This window comes from Orcinus orca, chromosome 2 (assembly GCF_937001465.1).
Source record: "Orcinus orca chromosome 2, mOrcOrc1.1, whole genome shotgun sequence".
Lineage (NCBI taxonomy): Eukaryota > Metazoa > Chordata > Mammalia > Artiodactyla > Delphinidae > Orcinus > Orcinus orca.
In genome coordinates, this window is record NC_064560.1 from 141,033,142 (window position 1) to 141,055,183 (window position 22,042).

The following is a 22,042-nucleotide window of genomic DNA, read 5'->3' on the forward strand; positions in this document are numbered from 1 at the left end:
TTCCATTATTCCTCTGTGTTTATGTGAAAAACACATCCTCCTTTGAGATCTGTATCCTGGATAGTCCTTCTTCTTTCCTTTCTTAGCTATTAAAAGATAGACATTTCCAGAGTAGATTTAAAACACCAATGGCAAAATTAGCTATATATTATTTATGAGAGTGTGGTGGTTTTGGACTATGTTAATTTAGCTGAGCTATGACTGTTGCTGTAGGTTGTCAGGGTAAAATGAGCATAAGTGAAGCAGCAGCCATTACTCTGTGAAGGTCCTGGAGGTTAGCTGTAGGGAGAGAAGAGACAACAGCTGTCCCTACCCTGATGCATGAGTTCTTAAGTTCCTGCTCTGACAACTGGATGGGTCTGGTTTCAGGAGTCCTGCTTAGTGACTTTCCCAACTTCCTCCAGCTCTCTCCCTCAGACTGCTATATTCCCAGCTTCCCCCACCATTGTGGAAGGTATTATAGCTATAATAAACCCTTTAGTCTGTAATATTTATAGAGATTCTACTCCCCTGATTAAATCCTGGCAGATACAGATAGAAACACAACAGCATTCCCCAGTAGCATGTAGATTACATACAGCAGACTTTTGGGGGGTTTTTTGTTCTTTGCTGTGACCTTAGAACAGTACCTGGCATAAACTAACTGGTCAATGCATTTTTTTTTAGAATAAATTTATAATAAGCAGAGTTCAGGAGAAGGTGGTGATGGAGGTTTGAAAATGTTGAGTTGGATATGCACTTAGACCATCTAAGTGAAGGTGTCTAATAGGTAGTTGGTACTCAGGAAATGCCTGGGGTAGGGATAGATATGTGAGTCATCAGCCTAAAGGTAAAGTTGTAGCTGTGATAATGCATGAGATTGCTCTTGGGGAGTGGACAGAGGGAGAAGATGCTTGAGTGTAGAACCCCAGGGAATATCAACTTAAGTGACGTGCAGAGAGGTAAGAGGAAAATTAGACAAGAGAATGTCAAGGAAACATCGGTAGGATAAATCATTAAGAAGGAGAGAATATCAACATTGTTATATGCAATTGGAAAGTCCCTAATATAAGGTCTGAAATGTTTCATTATATCTAGCAAAAGGAGAACAGTGATGACCTTAATAAGAGCAGGTTGATGATAGAAAACGAGATAGCAAGTGCTGATTGTTCTTCCTGAAGTGTTGGCCCTGAATGGAAGGAAGGAGATATGGTGCAAATAAAGGGGCATAGAGGGGCAATGGAGGGTTGTTTTTTCTTTTTTTTTAAATGAAAAGCACAATCTTTTAGAACAGCACACATATTTGTGTGTGTGTGTGTGTGTATAATTAAATATTGCATCTACTGGAATATAGACAACTGAATTGAAATCTGTTATTTACTAGCTGTGAGATGTTGGGCAAGTTACAAAAATCTTTTTATGCCTCAGTTTCCTCATGTTAAATGGAGAGATTCGTGTCCTTCATATTCTTGTGAGAATTAACAAGATTTAACTGAATTAAACAAAAACTTAAAATGAAATAAGAGAAGATCAATACATGTTATTGGCTGAGATACTTGCTGATGCTAAGGAGGAAAAGCAAAGAGACAGTCCACCACAAAAGAGGGAAAGGGGACAACTTGTGAAGGAATTCCCTGAGGAAGCTGGAGGGCAAGAGATCCAAAGCAAAGTGGGGAATTTGCTTAAGAAAGAGATATGTTTTCCCCCAAGATTAGAGGGAAGGAGAGAAAGATGAGTTTGGTTGTTAATAAGTTTGTGGTGGGGGGTGGGGGGAGACTTCGTGGCGGTCCAGTGGTAGGACTCCATCCTTGCATTGCAGGGGGCACGGGTTTAATCCCTGGTCGGGGAACTAAGATCCCGCAAGCCCTGTGGCATGGCCAAAAAACAAAAACCAAAAAACTTTGGGGAATAGAGTGAATGAACATGAGGGATTTTCTACCTCATGGATGAACTCTATTTTTTTCTGTGAAACATCAGAGGTCCAGCGAGAGAGAATTAAGGAAAGACAGAATGAAGTAGCGTACTTGAAAGGAGTGGTACTGATTTGAAGTAGCAGTTGTGGGGAATAGGAAAGGTGACCGTGTAGGGATAGATCAAAGTCTTGTCAGGCAAGGTTATGAGTCCAGTTTGAGATGAAAAGTGATTTTCAGTAGTAACAATCCCACGCTGTTGAGGAATTTCTCTAGCCGCCATTCAGCAGCTTGGGTTTAGAGATGGAGAACATGGATAGGATTGGTCAGGGGTGGCGATTTTGCTGGGCAACTGCAGAAGATGAACAGGGAAGCAAGGATGTTGAGAGTGCTAGTAAGAAGGTATCTAGAGTAGTGCATCCTGGGTCTAGTCAGAATAGGGAAAACTAAAGTCATGAGGGTCTGACGTTGGAAGTTCTGACCTGAAGAACATACATGGTAAGACAAGACGTGAACTATCTGGAAGAGCTGATGCTTGTGTTTAGGGCACAGATTTTTCTAAAGTTGGCGAGAAATCCTTCCTGCCATTTCTGGTGCTTCCTTTCCTTCGAGGTTGTGTCAAGCTCCAAGGGTATTTCACACCCACATCTGAAGTATCTGGAGACTCTTCTGGACCTTGGTTGTTGGTCTACATTTGTTACAGCTCAATCATCCAGGGACCAGCTTTCACAGTCCACTATTCGGCTGCTCCCATGCTTGTTCCAGGTACAGAACTCATGGATGAGACTGGTAGCCCTGGGTCTACACTCAAGCCTCCCCGCTATGGGATGTGGCCAATGACTTCAGGGTCCTGCCATACTTGTAGAGTTCTTCCAGGGAGCAAAGTCAAGAGGCTCTCTATCTTTGGAACCCTCAGACCTCTCCCTTGCCCTGACCCCATCATGTTTCCAGGGAGCTCCTTTTATTCTGGAGGAATATTTCTTCTCAAAATGTATTCTCTCAGTTGGCCTAAGCCCTACAGAATAAAAGCCTGGAAACCAGCCACATACCACACTGAGGCAAGAACCTAACAGTGTGTTGCCTATTGAGCTGGGGAAATAAAGGGATAAAACATTCATTCAAATCTAAAAAGAAAAGAAACAACAAAAACCACTCATATAATATTTTAAAGGATGCGCTTAGTTTGTTTACTATACTGCATGGGAAAAAGGATATATATATATATATATATATTTTTTTTTTTTTTTCACTCAAGAGTATGAAAAAATTCATTCACTGGGAGAAAGGACTGAGTCATTTGTATGCGGAATTCACCTCTGAAAATGGCAGAAAGGGAAGTGTCTGTACTAGAACCAGCACCAGTGGTCTTTTTATCCTGTTTCTCAATTCCAGGAAAAAGAAAAAAAATCCACAAAACTGCAGTTGTTAAACTGGGCATTAAGGACACCTCCATATGTTAGTAGGAGTTAATCAAACTTTGGAGAAGACATTGCATCTTAAATCCTGTTACAGAGTTCTTTCTAGAGATCATCTATTTAAAAAAATTAACTGGAATTTTGATAGCACCATGTTGTTGCTGCTTGATACAAACAAGTGATTTGATGGGGCACAATGGTGTTCGTTATCCAGATTTCTGCAATAATATCAGATTTCTGCAATAATATCATGTCTCCCCAAATAAAACAAACTGTTTCAAAAATATCCCTTATATTCATTTTTTCATTTCTTCTTTTATCATTCTTATAGAGAACTGCAGTGTCAAAGCCTGCCCTGAGGGGCCAAATCAAGGTATTATGCATCAGTGGAAACCAGGAATTACTGACAGTGTACATAGTGGCAGTGGCCTGAGATTACTCTGTCATCTATGTCATCTAATTCCCCTCTAGAGACACAAGGTCTTATCCCATCCACACCCAGCTCCCCTCCCCAGACACACTCGGACACCTCTTGTATTCTCTGACAAGACAGAGCAATATTTCATCAGTTCTCCCTAGCCACTCAACCCTGGTTTTAATATAGCTGGAATATTTTGAGTAGCTTTATCAAGATGTAAACCTTATCATCAAGGCTTAGTTCAAAATTTAAGTTGTTCCAGCTGTCAGGCGAAATACAACTATGTCAAATCCAGAACTTCTCTGTAGAAGTTCTCAATGTTAAAATCTCCCTCTGGTGGATTTTAAGAGCATGTGTTCTCACAAAGAGATTTGGATAGAATTTTCCAAGAAAATAAATAGGTGCTAAAATGTTGCAGGTGTGAAAATCACATCTAAGAATCTCTAAGTTTAGAGGTGATAACATAGCAATTAAACTTTTACCATCAAAAAATAATAATTCCAGTGCTAAAGTAGAATTGTTTTGGACAAGTGTGAATATTGAACTTTAAAATTTTGTTCTCTTATGTGACTACCCCAAGTGAGTTAAGGCATCTTTATGAACTGAAAATGCTGATTTCCCACTTCATTGTTTAGTGAAGAGAAGCATGACGTTTCAATTAGGAAAGAATGTGCCCCTATCTGGATGAATCTGGCATCTGTATATTCTCAGCTTTGTTACAGCTGTCAGTCAAATCAGTCAAGGTCCAAGTGCCAAGCCCTTAGACCACTTGAAATGTACATGCACTTGCTTTAAAGAAGAAACATTTATTTATTTTTTAATTGATTTTGTTTCAGCAGCAATCCCTCTCCCTGTCCTGGGAATACATTTTGGCTGTAATTCTGTGGAGTCAGTACAAATTTCAAAGCAGCTCCCAGTCCTTCCCCTCTATCAAGCGACTCTGCTGACCCACTGCTTGGTATACGTTTATCTGAGGTAGGGCAAAAGTAAGCCATGGCAAGAACACAGGAATACAGCAGGAAGAAAAAACTACACAGAAATTCTCATGCAAAACGAAGTGCTAAGCTGCCTACAGTGCTGACCATAACACGTTTACAACTGAAAAATGGAGGTCAGCAGTTAATGAAAAATGCATTTTCTTTGGCACAGATATATCAATGGCTCAGTCTTAAATTGTTTGCAATAATGTTTTATTAAGGCTAATTTTTTTCAAAACACATTATTCTAAATTTCTAACCAAGGGCACATTTGTTTTTTTTCAAATGATTAGGCAATACAAATAAAGGGGGAAAATGAAGTAATTGTTGGACTCATTGAGGAGAACATAAATAACAAAAATGACAGATTTGCCTTTTATATATCTTCTTTACATCCAAAACCATCTTTTTATTGAGTGAGTTCTGTAAGAGATAAGACCACAGAAGTGTGGAATGGTCGTTAAGAGGATAAGCCCTCTGCTAGATTGCAAAAACAAATCTGAGCTCTGACTTTTTTAGCTGTGTGACCTGAGCCTCTTATCTAACCTCTCTGTGCTTTGATTTCTTCATCTGCAAAATGAGGGTAGTAAGTAGAAACTTCCTCATAGTGTGTGGTTGGAAGTTCAATACAACAAAACTGAGTGGAAAGTCTTAATACACACAGATCTCATAAATTTTTGGTTCACTTTCAGATATTAACAGTCTCATTTTCAGACATTATAAAAAGCAATTCTTTCTAAATTGAAACGTTAATTTCTGATTCAATTTAAAGCTCCCTGTCCCTGTACCAGCTTCAGCCTGACCCATGCTTGGATTCTATAGTAAGGAAGAGGCGAGTGGTTGGATTCTTTATTATTTCTTCTTTTTAAAAATTTTTAAATTGAAGTACAGTTGATGTACAGTATTATATAAGTTACAGAGGTACAACACAGTGATTCACAATTTTTAAAGGTTATACTCCATTTATAGTTAATATAAAATATTGGCTATATTCCCTATGTTGCACAATATATCCTCGCAGCTTATTGGAGTCTTTATTATTTCTCTACATTATTTTCCCTCACTCCTTTTTTCTGCCTTTGGCACCTGTGAGGGAGAGGGAAGGGCCTTAAGGGACAGGAAGGCTCTTCCTTGATTGGCAATTATAACTGTGCATGGGTGACCTCTGGGAGTGGCTCTTTCTCTTGTGGAATTCCTTGGTATGTTCTTCAGCATCACCCCCATGCCTTTCTAGAGACTTCCCCTGTGCCCTTCTCTGGCCCAGCAACCTCTGCCAGCTGGTCTTGCTCCCCCCCAGCCCCTCCCCCTGGTACACGAACTTCCTGCTGAGGTCATCTCACTCCGCCAGGCAACCTGAGTCCCTCCAGGTGCTCCCACCTGTCTGCCTGCTGTGCTGTCCATTCCAGCTCACAGGAAACACCGCCTCTGCCCCACTTTGAGCTTTTTCCAATTGTAGTCTTTCCTCTTCACTCTGTCATCAGAAGTTCCAGCAGGTCTCTTGCTCACCTTCAAATTTTCCAAATAAGAATCAGGCACCGTCTCTGTGTCTTACCAACCTCAGGGGACATCTGACAAGCTCTCTAAGTGGTTTTATAGAAGCCCCCATGCTTTATTGACTGGGTAGGAAGTCACTTTCCATCTTCCGTGGGAGGGAAAGTGCACAGCACTCTGACAACTCTCTCTAAGGAAATAATCTCCCTCAATCTTACTTTCTTCTCTTAAATATAGAGTGGAAGTGGGTGATGGGCTGAGAGAGGTGGACCAGCACCTCTGTTTAGAATTTGAAAACATTTTCTGGGAATCCCCTGGTGGTCCAGTGGCTAGGACTCCCCGTGTTTCTACTGTGGGGGGATGGGGGGAGGAATGCAGCCCAGGTTCCATCCCAACTACAGTTATCTGCTTGGGGTCTTGGAGGTCTCACTGGAAATTGAGACAAAAAGAAAGGTTATAGTAAACTCAGACTGTGCCTGTGTAACAACTGGGTTATTTGAAGCAATGAATACAGTGGTGCGTTCAAATCCTTATGATGTGGATGGACTGGATTGACTTTGGCATGATGTTGATAGAAGTGATTAACATTTTAGAGTTATTTTAGCTGAATGTGTGACATGCACTAAAAGCCTGTGGTGGAACACAGTTCACAGAGCTGAATTATGAAACTGTGTAGGCAGGAGGGAAAAGAAAGGATAGGTAACATGCACATAGTAACTGCTCAGTAAATATTTCTTAAACTGAATAAGTGCGTGCTAGACCTACTGTATTATGTTCTTGAGCAAGAGGCAAAAACAAAATTGTTCTTTTGACTGATTAAAAAATAATGTTACATTGTAATTCATACTTTAGACATTATTTTATATGGGTATCCCCTGCATACTGAAAGTTCGATTTATGCCACATCCCTTTTATGAAAGACCTACATTAGTAACTGTTTTTGCTAAGGGAAAGAAATCCAAAGAGGATTTTTGCTTCTACGAAAAAAAGCAAAAAGCAAAAATAGCAGTCGGCGTTTGTTTTGCAATGAATGATTATATATAGAGGCACCACGCAGCCGAAGTAGGGAGAGAGGCATAGCCAAGGTCCTTCCCCAGAACTACATTCAACATCTCAGCATCAAGCACCATAGCTTTGAAAAGTGTCTGTGAGCATCTGTGTTTTATCTTGATTTATTTTGCGTATCTGTTAGCAAAATGCGTCCTAAGGTAATTGCTTCTTTGCTTTATGCCATTTCTGCTTATGAAAGGTTTCAAAGGAATGCTCTACTTCCAGATAGCAGGGGAATCCTGTGATACTAAATACTTATATAATGCTTACCACATGCGAGACACAGCTCTAAACACTTTGAACATATTTAGTTCTTTTAACAATCCTGTCAGGTAGATGCATTATACGTCACAAAAGAAACGGAGGCACAAACAGGTCAAATAATCTGCACAAGGTTAAATTCATGGAAAATATGTAATTTAAACTCAAAAGTTTGGCAGTAGACAACTATACCATGCTTTCACAAACAGTATGGTTTTTTGTAATTTACATGACAATAGCGATTCCAAGAGGTGGGCATAGCAGACTCAAGCACACTCAAGAGACCACATGGCCATGGGGCTATAGGGGTTTCTGGAAGAAAGTAGACTACTCCAGCTCCTGTTTTAGTTCCTTCTATCACCTTCTATTGGATACATTTTCTTTACTATTTAATTTGCATCACAACATGTTAATTTCTAGAATAAATTTATTACTGTTTCTCTGAAAGCAAAAATAATTAAGGAGAAAATAAATTAGCAAATGCCCCATTAAATAGATCAGACACTTTATGGCCTGGAGTCTTTTCTTTTTTTTAAATGAAAAAAAAAAAAAGCTTTTATCACTTTTATTTAAAAGCAATACACACTCATGGCTGAAAAATTAGAAAATCTCTATGTACAAAAGGGAGATGTCATCCATTACACAGCTGCCTCATGATAACCACTTTTAATATCTTAGTAACTGCCCTTTCAGACCTATGCAGACATATGCTCGTTTGGGGGTGTGTGTGTGTGTGTGTGTGTGTGTGTGTGTGTGTGTGTGTGTGTGTGTGTGTGTGTGTTGGCTCATATAGCTTTGAAATAGACTTTTCACACAGCAATGTTTTGAATATGTTTCTGTGTCTATAAAAATTCATCAGCGACATCAGTTTTAGAGTTTAATTACTGTTCTGTTGTATTAAATACAAGAAATATGCCTCCTTTGCCCCATCCAGTTTTTCACTGTTAAAGGTGTGACAGGCGATTGTTTACTGGCAAATTTGGGACCCAGATGTTAACCACATTTCCATAACACCTCACCCCCTATCGTTCTTCCAAGGGCCTCACCCCCTATCGTTCTTCCAAGGGCCTGAGCCACCTTTTGTGCTGTTACTTCTTTGCTTCAAGGGTTATTTATGTAATAGTTTGCTTTGCGACTAGAGGAGGAGCAAAATTTCATTTTGAAATGGGGAAGCGCCAAGGGAACGGGCAGAAAAGGAAACAGTGGCTGGTACCACATCCTCTCTGCATATTCTCAGTGGCCTGGGTCGAACATCTGTGCTCAGAGTTCTCCCAAAGACCCAATTGTTTTGTTTGGTTGGCTTACCTTGAGGGTTATAAATCCAGCTTAGGATCTATTAATAAAATATGCCCTATCAGGCTTCCCTGGTGGCGCAGTGGTTGAGAGTCCGCCTGCCGATGCAGGGGATACGGGTTCCTGCCCCGGTCTGGGAAGATCCCACATGCCGCGGAGCGGCTGGGCCCGTGAGCCATGGCCGCTGGGCCTGCGCGTCCGGAGCCTGTGCTCCGCAACGGGAGAGGCCACAACAGTGAGAGGCCCGCGTACCGCAAAAAAAAAAAAAAAAAAAAAAAATGCCCTATCATCTTACCTTCGTTAGGACCTGGTAAAATTTGAATGTAGACTCTGGCACTCCTCACGAGCTCTGCACTGGAATCTGCCCACTTCAGTTTCCACCCCTGGCTCTGTCCTGCACAGTGAGCAGCCTCATGTACAGAGTAGAGACACCTTGGCCTCCCCTCCAGCCTAGAGGTGTCTGTATCTGCTCTGCAGTCGGCCACACTGGGCCTGGAAGTGGGCTTGGGACCCCTGGGCAGGGAGTCACAGGGGCTGTGCTCTCTAGGAGGTGCTGAGTCAACTGAATCACTAATTATTCCCTTTTTTTTTTTTTTTTTGACGGTACGCGGGCCTCTCACTATTGTGGCCTCTCCCGTTGTGGAGCACAGGCTCCGGACGCGCAGGCTCAGCGGCCATGGCTCACGGGCCCAGCCGCTCCGCGGCATGTGGGATCCTCCCGGACCGGGGCACGAAGCCGTGCCCCCTGCATCGGCAGGCGGACTCTCAACCACTGCGCCACCAGGGAAGCCCCTGAATCATTAATTATTTACATCTGAGACTTTGTTAATTCCAGTATGAGTTTTGCACTACCACCAATGAGAGAAACATGTGATGATTGAAAACCAGAATTTTGTTTTTGCCCAGAATTGCTATAGTAACCAGTTGCATATAAAGTGTGATTACAGAAGACAACGCTAAGCCCACGTGTCCTGCAACGTGCCAGAACCTTCCCTTTCCCACCAAGCCCCTTCCCCAACTAGGCTGCCTTCCTCTTTCCAGTCCCTGCTGTCAGATATACTCATTTGCACACAGTTCTGGTCCGAAGCAGATCCTCGTTTTCATCTGTTTTTAAGTCTCGGCCGCGAGAAACCAGCAGCACGCCATCACCCATCTCGTGGATGAGCTCAGGTGTCCCGTGCTCTTCCCTGGCAGATAATCCAGAGTACGCATGGTTGTGCCTCACCACTCAGGAAGGAGTTTTCCCAGTTCACTGAGAAGAAGAAGAAATGCATTGTTCAAGGGTTCTCAGTTTCAGAACTGGCTTTTACACATGTTGAACTCCTGGCCTTTTCCTCCCTTATCTGCTTACAGGTGCCAGTGTAACATGGACCATAGCCCCAGAGGAGAAACCTTGCAAAGACAGCACTCTACAGAGGCTGTTGTTTCCCTAATCTACTTTCCTAGGGCTCGGAAAGTTCAACTGAAATAGCGGGATCCACCAGGTTCAAAGAGCAGTCTAGATGAGATCTAAAGGTGTTCTCTAAATTATTGTGATGTTAGGAAGCAAAAAATAAATAAGTAAAAAGGAGGGATGCAGGGGTGTAACTGAAGTGTGCCTGGCACCCCTGCTTCACACGTGCTGCTATAACTGAAGTTACAGTACTCCCTAACCTTCACATCCTCCAGGGCTGCTCTTTCATCATCACGTTCCCTGCCCTTTTGATCTAATCTAGGTCAAATACACCCACCCCTCCAGCACTCTCTGGTCTCTTGCCCCTACTTGTCTTCTTAGAACTTACCACTAAATGCAGTTACATTACCCACGTGTCCATCTGTTGACTCTCTTTCTGCCTCACTAGAATTCCGCTGGAAAGTAGTTAATCTTTGCAACTGCATCTCCAATGCCTAGAACAGTGCCTGCCAGAGTGGGCACTCAATAAATATTTGTTAAATTAATGAACAAATTACTCAGTTTTGATTAAAAACACAGCATTATTCATACATAATGGAATTCTGATATTAATTTCCAGTTCTTTCTCACTAAGAAATGGGGACGATAAGTGACGATATACAATTATGTAATTATGTCAGTATTCTGCTATAGTCTGAATATTTCTTCTATGAATTTTTAAAAAAATCATAGGATATAGTATCAGAAACCATGGCTAATTGCATGAGCAGTGAAATTTCAGTTCACCCAGGCAGCTGTCAAAGAATGGTGACTTCCTGATCAGGCCAGGTGGTCCCACCTGGACTGTGCAATCTTCTCACCTGCTTCTCCCAATAGGAAATAGGGGTAGGCATTCTCGCTGCTTCCTCAAGGTCAAAGTGAAGTACCATCCCTTCCCCACTCCTGCCCCAGCAACTGCCTAAAGAAAGGAGAGAGCAGAGGCAGGGCACAGTGTAGGTGGTGAGGTTGCCAGTCCTCAGGAGGAGGGAGTGAGCAGGCAATCCAGCCATTCCCTTCCTGGACCACTCTCGGTGGTTCTGAGTCCACCACCCATGGCCCATTCTTCCTGCTTCCAGCAGAAGACAGACATGTAAGCAACACAGACATGCCACTGACCAATTCCAACTTAATTGTGGAAAAGGAGAAAAGACCAGCATTTAAGTTGCTTCCTGTCATCTAAGTAAAGCAGTGTTTTGGCTGATGGAGCACGTGCCTAGGCAGGTGTTATGATGGCTACATAGATTTAAATCTCTCTCTAATTATATGCCTTTTGTTTTTAAATTAAGAATAAAATGTTTTATATCTTAAAGAAGGCTACATAGCTTTCACCTACAAAATGGCTTTACCTTCCACACCTGGCCCTTTGCTGGCTTTGGGTTGTTCCTTAACTGGTGAAGCTGACTGACAGATACAGCCCACTCCAAAGGAACAGCCCTCTCTCAAAGAATGGGTGATTTGTTGTAAATGTTTAGACACTCTGCTCAAAAATCAAACATCAGTCAAAAGAAACAAAATTATGATTTTGTGCCTTTGAAAGCTTTTTTTTTTTTTTTTGTAGTTTCTGCTAAAAAGAAAAATGCCACCAAAGTGCATTGAAACCAATGCAACCAATCGTGAAATCCTTGACTAACAGAGACTACATTACAGAAGAATGTATTACTGGGCAGGACTACTCAAAATAATACAGGTAACGTGTGGCTGCTTTTGTTTTATTTTTATTTATCCATCAGTAATAGTGAAAACTTTTCTGTATGTGTTGAATTCTTGTTCTCAGAAATATCATTTAGTAGTAGAGAATCCATAGAGATAAATGGGAGTTGTTGCACCATGTGTGTTTTTTGAAAGCACAAAAGAAGACGCTGTCCTGCTGTTTCACAGAGAGGCATAGGAAAATCAGTGAGCTAGGGCGGGTTTGCTGAGATTGGTGATGAACTGAACCACACGCCATCAGGGCTCTTGTGAAGCGATGGGGCATCATTGGGAAATGAGGTCCAGGATTGTTCCTTAGCCCTATAGCTACCTTTGCACTCTGGTGACTTTCTTTTTTTTTTTTTTTTTAACATCTTTATTGGGGTATAATTGCTTTACAATGGTGTGTTAGTTTCTGCTTTATAACAAAGTGAATCTGGTGACTTTCTTATTAGGCTGTCATCATGTTAACTGCTTAATGACAGATGGCCCTTGAGTGACATATACCTCTGCTGTGGGTCATATTGCTGAGCGGTGCCCACCCCTCATAGCCAGTTTGGTCCCATCTTCCAAGACAGTTGTGTGTAAACACAACTCTGATGATGCCAGTGCAGAGTATGTTCCAGGAAGCATTCCCTTTAATTCCTGGCCCCAGCCAGCCCTTTACCACTGACATGGATTAAAGGAGCTCATTTGAGGATCACCATAGGATCCAACTGGAAAAAAACACATTAGTAATGATTTTGACAGAAGCAGAGTTTGAGTTCCTGTTAATTACTATTTCACCAAACCAACTGGGACATAGGGCTGCAGTGAGAAAGAAATGATCTTCCACGTATAATGGTTTTCACACTGCATGGTACTATTAAATAACTATCATTAGCTACTAAAGTATGTACTACCCATTTTCCAGAGCCCTTTCTCTGCCAGTAAATTTAAGACCAAGAATGATCAATGAATGAGTCATCAGCATGACCACTGTTGATATAGGATATGCAGAATGAAATTATTCAGAAGATTGAAATGTGTAAGGAATTATTACAGATGGTGATATTACACAGATATCAAAGCTCTTCTTGCAAGAGGCCCAAAGTTCATTTCTTTGTGCCTAAATTTTATGGGTTAGAAAAAAGAAGGTACTATCCATGGGATGCCTTGGGAAAATAGAACAAGGAGGCATTGCGCAATTTTCCAGGTTCTGTGCTAGGTGTTGTGGGTATAAAGATAAATAAAATATAGCCCCTGTTCTGGACAAGCTTACAGATTTAGAAGTGAGGACAGACAAGTACACACACACACACAAATCACAGCACAGTGTGATAAACACAGTAATCAAAGTGTACACCTGGTACATGATAGCACAGGGGAGTGTAGCTTGTAGGAGAGAATTGAGGTGGGGGAAGAAAATCAGTCTGCCTAAGAATCTGCAGCTTCCTAAATTAGGACTTTCATTCTCCCCTTCTTGAAAGCCATCTTCTTTCTTCTCTCATATGGAGAAATATTCAGATCATAGAGGCATAGGAAAGATAGTAACAGAAGAAGAGAGAAATGAGGGACAGCTAACTGTCGTGGAGAAAACAAGCTCATTTTAAGCTTTTCAAGGCTTTAGATACATAATTAACTACATTAGCGTTCTTGTCTCTTTAAGAAATGCTTATATTAAATTGAGGTCTGAGAGGAAGGCAGATTCCTAACTGAGCTCCTGCCCTTAATATAATTTTAAAACAGCTGCAACTCCAATCATATGTTGTTTAGCCCAGAAACATGCTGCCTTTTTCTTGGTTGTTTTCCTTTGTTCATGCATTAGTTCACAGATGCAATGTTAAGAAATACATGGCTGAAAAGATTTGATAACACTGCATGGCTCATAGCCATCTCAATCTCCCTTTTTATTGAAGAGAAATTCACATGACATAAAATTCATAATCTTAACCATTTCGAAGTGTACAATTCAGTGGCTTTTAGTACATTCACAGCATTGTGCAACCGCCACCACTATCTAATTCCAGAAATTTTCATAAATCCCCCAAAAAACCCCATACCCATGAAGCACTCGTTTCCCATTCCCTCTCCCCCTCAACCCCTACCAACCTCTGAGCTGCTCTGTCTCTACGGATTCGGCTGCTCCGGATGTTTCATAGAAATGGAATCATGCAATATGTGACTTTTGTGTCTGGCTTCCTTCACTCTGTGTAATGTTTTCAGGGTTTGTCTATGTTGTAGTGCGTTTTGAAATTTCATTCCTTTTTATGGATGGATCATAAAAAGATAGACCATATCTTGTTTATCCATTCATCAGTTGATGGATATTTGGATTGTTGATCTCTTTGGCTACTATGAATAGTCCTGTTGTGAAGATTCATGGACAATGTTTCGTTCAAATACCTATTTTGGTTTTGGGGAGTAAATACCTAGGAGTGGAATTGCTGGGTCATATGGCGATTCTGTTTAACTTTTTGAGGAATCATCAAATATTCTAAAGTTGCTGCATCATTTTTTATGCCCACCAGCAACATATAAGGGTTCTAATTTCTCCATATGCTCAACATTTGTTATCTTTCTTTTCCTTAAAAAAAATTATTATAGCCACCCTAGTGGATGTAAAGTAGCATCTTATTGTCAGTCTCTTTTCATGGATTAAAAATTCATCATAGAAACCACTTCACAAAGAAACAAAAAAGCATGCTCACATCAGGTCTTAAGTTTTCTTCTTTTGTATATGAGGCTACCAGTAAATTGAGAGGAGATTTCCCTAAAATGAGCTGCAAAATAAACATATGAGATCCTGAACAACAGAGCTGTGCTTTACTGGCTCCCATCACCCACTCCCCCTGGAGCAACCATGATCAAAGCCAAGGCATCTAGATGATGACTGTTGAAATGTCACCCCCCTGAGGAATAGCCAGGTGTCCTTAGTCAGTGACTGGCAAAGAGGCATTTAAATCATTACGAGGTTTGGCTTGTTAAAAGCTCTGCTGGGGAAAAAGAAGCCGGTTTTTAAAAAACCTGATGAACATTCTTTTTTTTTTATTCTCCATATGCACTGTATTTTTTAAGGAAAATGAAATACAACTAACCACGAATTCCACATCCTACTTAAAGTAATTTGTTGAGATAAAGCAATGGGTTAAGCAGCTTGGGTCTTAGGAAATTTCAGATTTCTTCCCAGCACATTTCTCATTAATAATTCAGTGTCCATTGCACACATTCCTGTGACAGTCTGTCATCTTTTCTTTTATCTCTGATTGCTATAATCAACACACTACAAAAGTTATTCTTTTGCTTTGAGGAGCACTTAGTTTTGAGAACTAAAGCACATACATGCAAATGATACCCAGATAAAGCAAGGGGGAAATAGAAATTTTACTTTTTTTTTCCTTCCAATTTCTGCATCCATTTCTGCATTCTGGACTGTCTGGTACAAATATCCTCGATGAGGAATTTAGTTTCTGTTTAGGTTTGCGTCTTCTTAGTGTAAATTGTACTGATGAGAGGGAAGCTGAGACTCACAGCACAGTGGGTGCCACCTGGCTGAGAGGAAGAACTAACAAAAACTGACACAAAGCTTAGGCTTGAAAGAGGCCCCGCAGCACTAGGCTGCTGAAGGTCAGTCTTCCTGGGAACCTGCACGGTTCAGACAAAGACTTGAAGGGATCTTGAAAAGAATTGGGGAGCTGGATGGAGTGATTCTTCTTTGGACTGGAAGGATTGGAAAGCCAAAGGGAGCCCAGACTAGGGATGGTGGAAAGTCCTAGAGATCCTTAAAAACCATGATAATTGAACTTTTTTTTTTTTTTTTAAACACAGTAACTGTTCAGTTCCTAAATGAAGTCAGTGAGCTTTAGGCATGCCTACATTGATTTTTGTGTCTTAAAAGTTTAGGCACCTGGCACACATCCAGGGGCCTCAGAAAAATGCAATCAAGTATTTCACAGAGAGACTGGAAGGTCTTCCTGATGTTCCTGGAGTTGGTGACAGGTCTGATCACCTGCCGGTCCCGACTGGCATCCCTGCTCTCCCAGGCCTATACACTCTCCTCCCCCGGGGCCCACCAATTCTCCCGGGTACAAAGTACATCAGGGATGCGGGCGGAGCCTTTCCAAGCGGCGCAGCCGTATCTATACCCAGCGAACACCTAGATGGATTTCCAGTACCGCGCCTGGCACGTTTGGGAGGGGAGGGGGCGGGGAGGGGGAGGCGGGGGGAGCCTCGGGCTCCTTCTGTGCCCCCAGGCGCGCGTCCTCCTTTCTAAAGTCGATTTTCCTCTGGGAGACGCAGTGGGCTCTGGGCACTACAAGCTGTATTAAGAGATTCGCGATGATTTTCTCAGGCCTCCGAACACTCCCTCCCTCGAAGAGCCGCCTGCGGGGTTGTAACGCAGGAGTCCCTAACGCACAGTTGCTGTCCTTCTTCCTTGTAATGTTCGCGGCGTAGGGTCAGTTTCCGCGACTCTTCAGAGTAAATCTGAGTGGGCGCCTGTGCTGGGGTCCCGCCCAAGGAAAGGAGTGGGACCGCACGAAGAACGTCACTGCGCTACCAGACCTCACAGGCACTTTGCACGGGCCATCTACGCGTCGGTCTGGAGGTAGCGTGCCCTGGGTAAGGACTTCCGCAGCGGTTCTCAGGAGCAGAGCAGGCGGGGGGGGGGGGGAGTTTGGGGTCCCGGACGACTGGACGGGAGTGGGTCCCCCAGGGTGGGGCAGCAACTGAGGGAAACGGAGATGAACTCCAGACATCCGTGCCTAGGGTCTGCTTCAGTCTTTGCTTTGGATAGAAGCAGGGTGAGATGGGACAGAATCTCCACCTTTGTTTCCCATCCACCCTTCATGAAAGCGGAGAAACTCCCCAGGTCCCCCTGAAGGGGATGGGTAAAGGGGTGCTGCAGGGGAACCCCAGAAGCAGCTGCTCTAGTCGATCGGAGCTCAAAACTGGGAAGGAAAAAATTGGGCGAGGGGTGATAAGCCACCTATATCGCCTACCTCCCTCTCTTTCTCCGCCCCCCCCTCATTTTCGTAGCTGCTGACGCGCGGGTGGTGCCTATTAATCATTCACCAGCCCACAGCCGCGGCAGTTAATGGCTGTGCCGCGCGGGGCCCTAGTCTCCCGGCACGTTCGCGTGTGCCCAGGTGCCCTGGAGCGGCGAGCGGCTGCGCGCAGGCAGCCGCTGGGCGATGCGCTCCGCCGGCGCCGGTGGAGCCGCGCTCCCTGCAGTCTCCGAGCGCTTACCCCAGGCGCCCAGCGGCTGTGAGCTGCGGGCGGACGGCCGGGGTGCCAAGTGACAGCGCAAGCGGCGGGGGCGCCAGTAGAACTCCCCAGCCCTGGCAGCCCCATCGGCCCCCATGTTGTTCCCCAATGGCACCGCCTCCTCTCCCTCCTCTCCTAGCCCCAGCCCAGGCAGCTGTGGCGAAGGCGGCGGCAGCAGGGGCCCCGGGGCCGGAGCTGCAGACGGGATGGAGGAGCCGGGGCGAAATGCGTCCCAGAACGGGACCTTGAGCGAGGGCCAGGGCAGCGCTATCCTCATCTCTTTCATCTACTCCGTGGTGTGCCTGGTGGGGCTGTGTGGGAACTCCATGGTCATCTACGTGATCCTGCGCTACGCCAAGATGAAGACGGCCACCAACATCTACATCCTCAACCTGGCCATCGCCGATGAGCTGCTCATGCTCAGCGTGCCCTTCTTGGTCACCTCCACGTTGCTTCGCCACTGGCCCTTCGGCGCGCTGCTCTGCCGCCTCGTGCTCAGCGTGGACGCAGTCAACATGTTCACCAGCATTTACTGTCTTACTGTGCTTAGCGTGGACCGCTACGTGGCCGTGGTGCACCCTATCAAGGCAGCACGCTACCGCCGGCCCACCGTGGCCAAGGTGGTGAATCTGGGCGTGTGGGTGCTATCGCTGCTCGTCATTCTGCCCATCGTGGTCTTCTCGCGCACGGCGGCCAACAGTGACGGCACGGTGGCCTGCAACATGCTCATGCCCGAGCCCGCCCAGCGCTGGCTGGTGGGCTTCGTGTTGTACACTTTTCTCATGGGCTTTCTGCTGCCCGTCGGGGCCATCTGCCTGTGTTACGTGCTCATCATCGCCAAAATGCGCATGGTGGCCCTCAAGGCCGGCTGGCAACAGCGCAAGCGCTCAGAGCGCAAGATCACCCTGATGGTGATGATGGTGGTGATGGTGTTTGTCATCTGCTGGATGCCTTTCTATGTGGTGCAGCTAGTCAACGTGTTCGCAGAGCAGGACGACGCCACGGTGAGCCAGCTGTCGGTCATCCTCGGCTATGCCAACAGCTGCGCCAACCCCATCCTCTATGGCTTCCTTTCAGACAACTTCAAGCGCTCTTTCCAGCGCATCCTTTGCCTCAGCTGGATGGACAACGCCGCCGAGGAGCCAGTCGACTACTACGCCACGGCCCTCAAGAGCCGCGCCTACAGTGTGGAGGACTTCCAGCCTGAGAACCTGGAGTCCGGCGGCGTCTTCCGTAATGGCACCTGCACGTCCCGGATCACTACTCTCTGAGCCCGGGCCAAGCAGGGGCTTTGTACCAAGAGAAGGGGAGGATGAGGAGAAAGGAAGTCCGGGTGCGAGAGGTGAAAGTATCCCAGGAGTCAGGGTGCAATGGGGAAAGTGGGGCTAGGACACTGTGTGCTTCTGGTGGAGACCCGGGAAAGGCGCGCGACAAAGGTGGAATTGGACGCTTTGCGTATAAACTGGGAAGACTAGCGGGCCCCCTTCTCCTCTTTCGCTTCTTTCTCCCCTGCGATTGCACTTCTGCATCCCTCTTCGCCCCTCCCTTGGCAATTTCGGTCTTTCTTTACGCCCCGTCCTACCGGTGCAGATCGTGAACTTATTAACGTCGCCAGCTGAGCCTGACCCTCAGCCCCGCCAGCCGTCGTTTCTGTTTAAGCTGAGCCACGGTTACCGCCACGGGTTTCCCTCGGGAAAACCCAGCTGGCCCTCAGCCGCGCCTTGCAAGGCCCCTCGCTCGCCAGATTCTGCTTGATGCCTCTAGCGGAGTCTCGAGAACCACCACTCTCCCTTTCTGCAGCCCTACTTCAAAGGAAGTCAGTCTTGAGAAGGATCTCGGCAGCTGGTCCTTTCTCCCACCCTCGGGTGAAAGGAAGGTGCGCGCTTCGCCGAGCCCCTCCGCCCCTCCCACTCCACCCAGAGCGGAGCCAGGTGCTTAGTAAAATCGGTCCCGCGCTTCGAACCCCAGGCATCCCGCAGTCCTTATTCAAAGCCCACTTTGGAGCAAAAAGGAGCTGAGAACAAGCGACTAGGGGTTTTTAAAAGATTCCGGGCTTTGGTGGGGGAGGAGGGCTTGTAATGGAAGCCCCCCTCCCGCCCGGCTCACAAACGGCTCTTTTAGTTTCAGAGACCAAGAGCTAGGCACTCCCGGGGCGCTGGTCTGCATTAGGCCAGGAAGGACAGGGCGCACTTTCCCCGGGGGCCGCCCGGGAGCTTGGCTGCAGCTCCACTAGGCTTTCTCCTTCACCCAAGCTTCTGGAGGTGCACATCCAAGAGTAACGACAGGCACCGGGCCGGGACCTCAGGTGACGTCTTCCCAGTCTCGGCCGATCCCGACCGCGTCGCCGCCACCTGCAGGTAGAGGGTGCGGTCTGCCCGACCCCTGAGGGCTGCTGCCTTTCAAGCGGTGCCTAATAGGTTATTTTCTTGCTTAACATATTTATTTATTTATTTGTGGTGTTTGAAAAAAATGTGTCTCTGCTTTCCTTTTCTCCACTTGCCTAGCCCAGGGCCTCTTCTTCGGGACACTGGCGATGGGGCGGGCGCGGAGGTAGCAGTGGGGAAGGCTCTCTCCCCAGGGTCCCGTCCAAGCCTCTCTGTGCTAGGCCCTGTTTTCTTATCCTTTCCTCTAGCCTTTCTATTTTTGCTTGTGTTCAGTGAAGTTTGGAGAGTTTTTCGTACTTTTCTTATGTAGTCTCTTGTTTGTCTTATAATAAATAAATAACGTGGGTTAGCCTTCTCCCATGCAGAGTGGAAAGTCCCGAACTCCTAGCTTTCAACATCACCCTACATATGATTTGAATATATACTATATTCAAATAATATATACTGTATTCAAATCATAATATACTCACATACTATATATATATATTTATTTATCTTGCTCCCTTATCATGAGTACGTGAGACAACTGCCAAATACAGTCACTCACAGTGGCAGGTGTGAGACTGGCTAGAACACTTTCAGATACGAGGGTTCAAGCAGCCCTCAGACTTAGAACTCCAAAATCTGATTCAGACAGACTTTAATCGGTGCCGAGGATGCCCCTGCTTATGTCCCTGCTTCCTCTCGGTTCCAGCATAGGTGATTCTAACATACGATCTAGTTAACATCATCACTTCTTTTGAAGACATTGAAAGTAGAGTAATTTGTGTCTGTGTTTAATCTGACCACTTCATTGGAAGCCTGAGCAGGGCAAGAACCAATAATTTTACTTCTTTGTGTTTCCTGTATTGCTTTAGGATGCTGGCTTGTACATAGTAGGCACTAAATACATGTTTGTTGGTTGAGTGTTTAAGTAAACCAGAGTGTATTGCAACAATCGGAGAGTTCTCAACATCTGGGGTTCTCAGGTTCCCTCACTGACATGATACACAATGGTTGAAATCACCATGGAAAAATATGTTTTGTGTATATTTGCTTCAAGAACATTGTGCTTTCCTGAAAGCAGCAACCAATAGTTAAAATGTCCCTACTGTTTTGTTTAATGAACAAATATGCTTTGGGTCATAAATTTGAAAGTTTAGATCTGTCATTTAAAAATAATGCATATTATTACTCCTTTGGAAAATAGATTTTTAATAGTTAAGAACAGTGAAATTTACAAATAAAAATCTTGATCACTATCCTCTTTTGAGGACACAGATCTAGTGCTCTTAACCTGTTACCACTGTAATATTAACTAAATAAACAAATGTATTATGTTGCTGCGAGTTGTCTGACTTTGCCATCGGAATTTTCCTGTTTCAACAGATTACTTAAAACGCACACAAATTGGCTTGGTTGCTCTTTCATAGATTTTAAGAAGAAAGATTTCGATTAGCTTTGGAATTTTTACCAAGATTGAAGTTATTATTTGATTTTTTCTGGTAAAGAAAAGTCTGTTAGTTCAAAGAGAGAGAAAAAAAAAACTGAGTCACTATGAATAGGAAGTACTCTATGGTTTGCTGTTGTTACCAAACTAACTAGATGATATCACCGTCTCTCACAGATTAAATTACTGTCTGCCCTCATTTATGACCTCAGACTTTGTTGTGGGAGCTAAGTAATTGCTAATTTACATCCCAGGGAAAGGTAATGGAAGGAAAAAAAAAAAGTGATCACCTAAAGATGTTTCAGAGGACACTAGGTAAAGGGAATATAAAAATCAGATTTCAACATAAAAGAAGAAAGACATATTTTATGCTTTGTTCAATGATGGCCATTTCTATCCCTGGAAGAATTTAAGAAGGTACTAAAGGAGTTTTTTTTTTTTTTTTTTTTAAACAGACCTTATTTTTTTAGAGTGATTTTATTTTCACAGCAAAATAAGGAGAAAGGAGTATTTTCCAAGCAGTGATTCCAGAAGCAGGGTGGGGGGACTGTGGCCTTCAAATACCTTCAAATGCCTTGTAACTGTAGGCTTTATAGTTCTGTACATTATCTCAGCTGGACTTGTTTTTATTACTTTTAAAAGCTATAGCAAGGTGGCAAATTGAACTCATAACTTTGATGTGCAGAGAAAACATTTTGTTCTTTTGGTTTTAACTAATCTGAACATAATTCCAAGCCCCTTCCAACTGGTTAGCTGGGAGGAAAAATTAATGTTCAAACATCCAACTGAGCTCATAATTTAAATAGCCATTTTCAGAAAATTTCAACTGTCTCTCGGCTGGCCTCCCTTTCCCATTTTATCATCTCTAAAATGGCTTTAGAGTGAATATTGGGAGAGACTTTGTGTCTCAATGGAGGAAGGGACGAGGTGGGGTCCTTGGAAAAGCAGCTCTGTCTGCCCTTGGCTCTCTGGGAACAGGTCATTTGTCACCTGGATGATTCCTGGTTGCAGTTTGTTGAAATCAGCAGCTTCTGGAGCCTGTGATCTGACTTCTCAGCCTGGTGAGCGCT

The 22,042-nt window shown here is 44.2% G+C and overlaps 1 protein-coding gene across 1 annotated transcript; it reads left to right on the forward strand.

The window, feature by feature from the left end:
• Nucleotides 1–16,136: 16,136 nt before the first annotated feature.
• SSTR1 (somatostatin receptor 1) lies at nucleotides 16,137–20,869 on the forward strand. The gene has a single exon (XM_033428399.2). It carries the CDS (start codon nucleotides 17,255–17,257, stop codon nucleotides 18,428–18,430), a length of 1,176 nt encoding a protein of 391 aa, XP_033284290.1. The 5' UTR covers nucleotides 16,137–17,254; the 3' UTR covers nucleotides 18,431–20,869.
• The last annotated feature ends 1,173 nt before the right edge of the window (nucleotides 20,870–22,042 follow it).

Excerpts from the sequence above, each read along its gene's own strand:
- SSTR1 (XM_033428399.2), top strand. The coding sequence starts at position 17,255 with ATGTTGTTCCCCAATGGCACCGCCTCCTCTCCCTCCTCTCCTAGCCCC.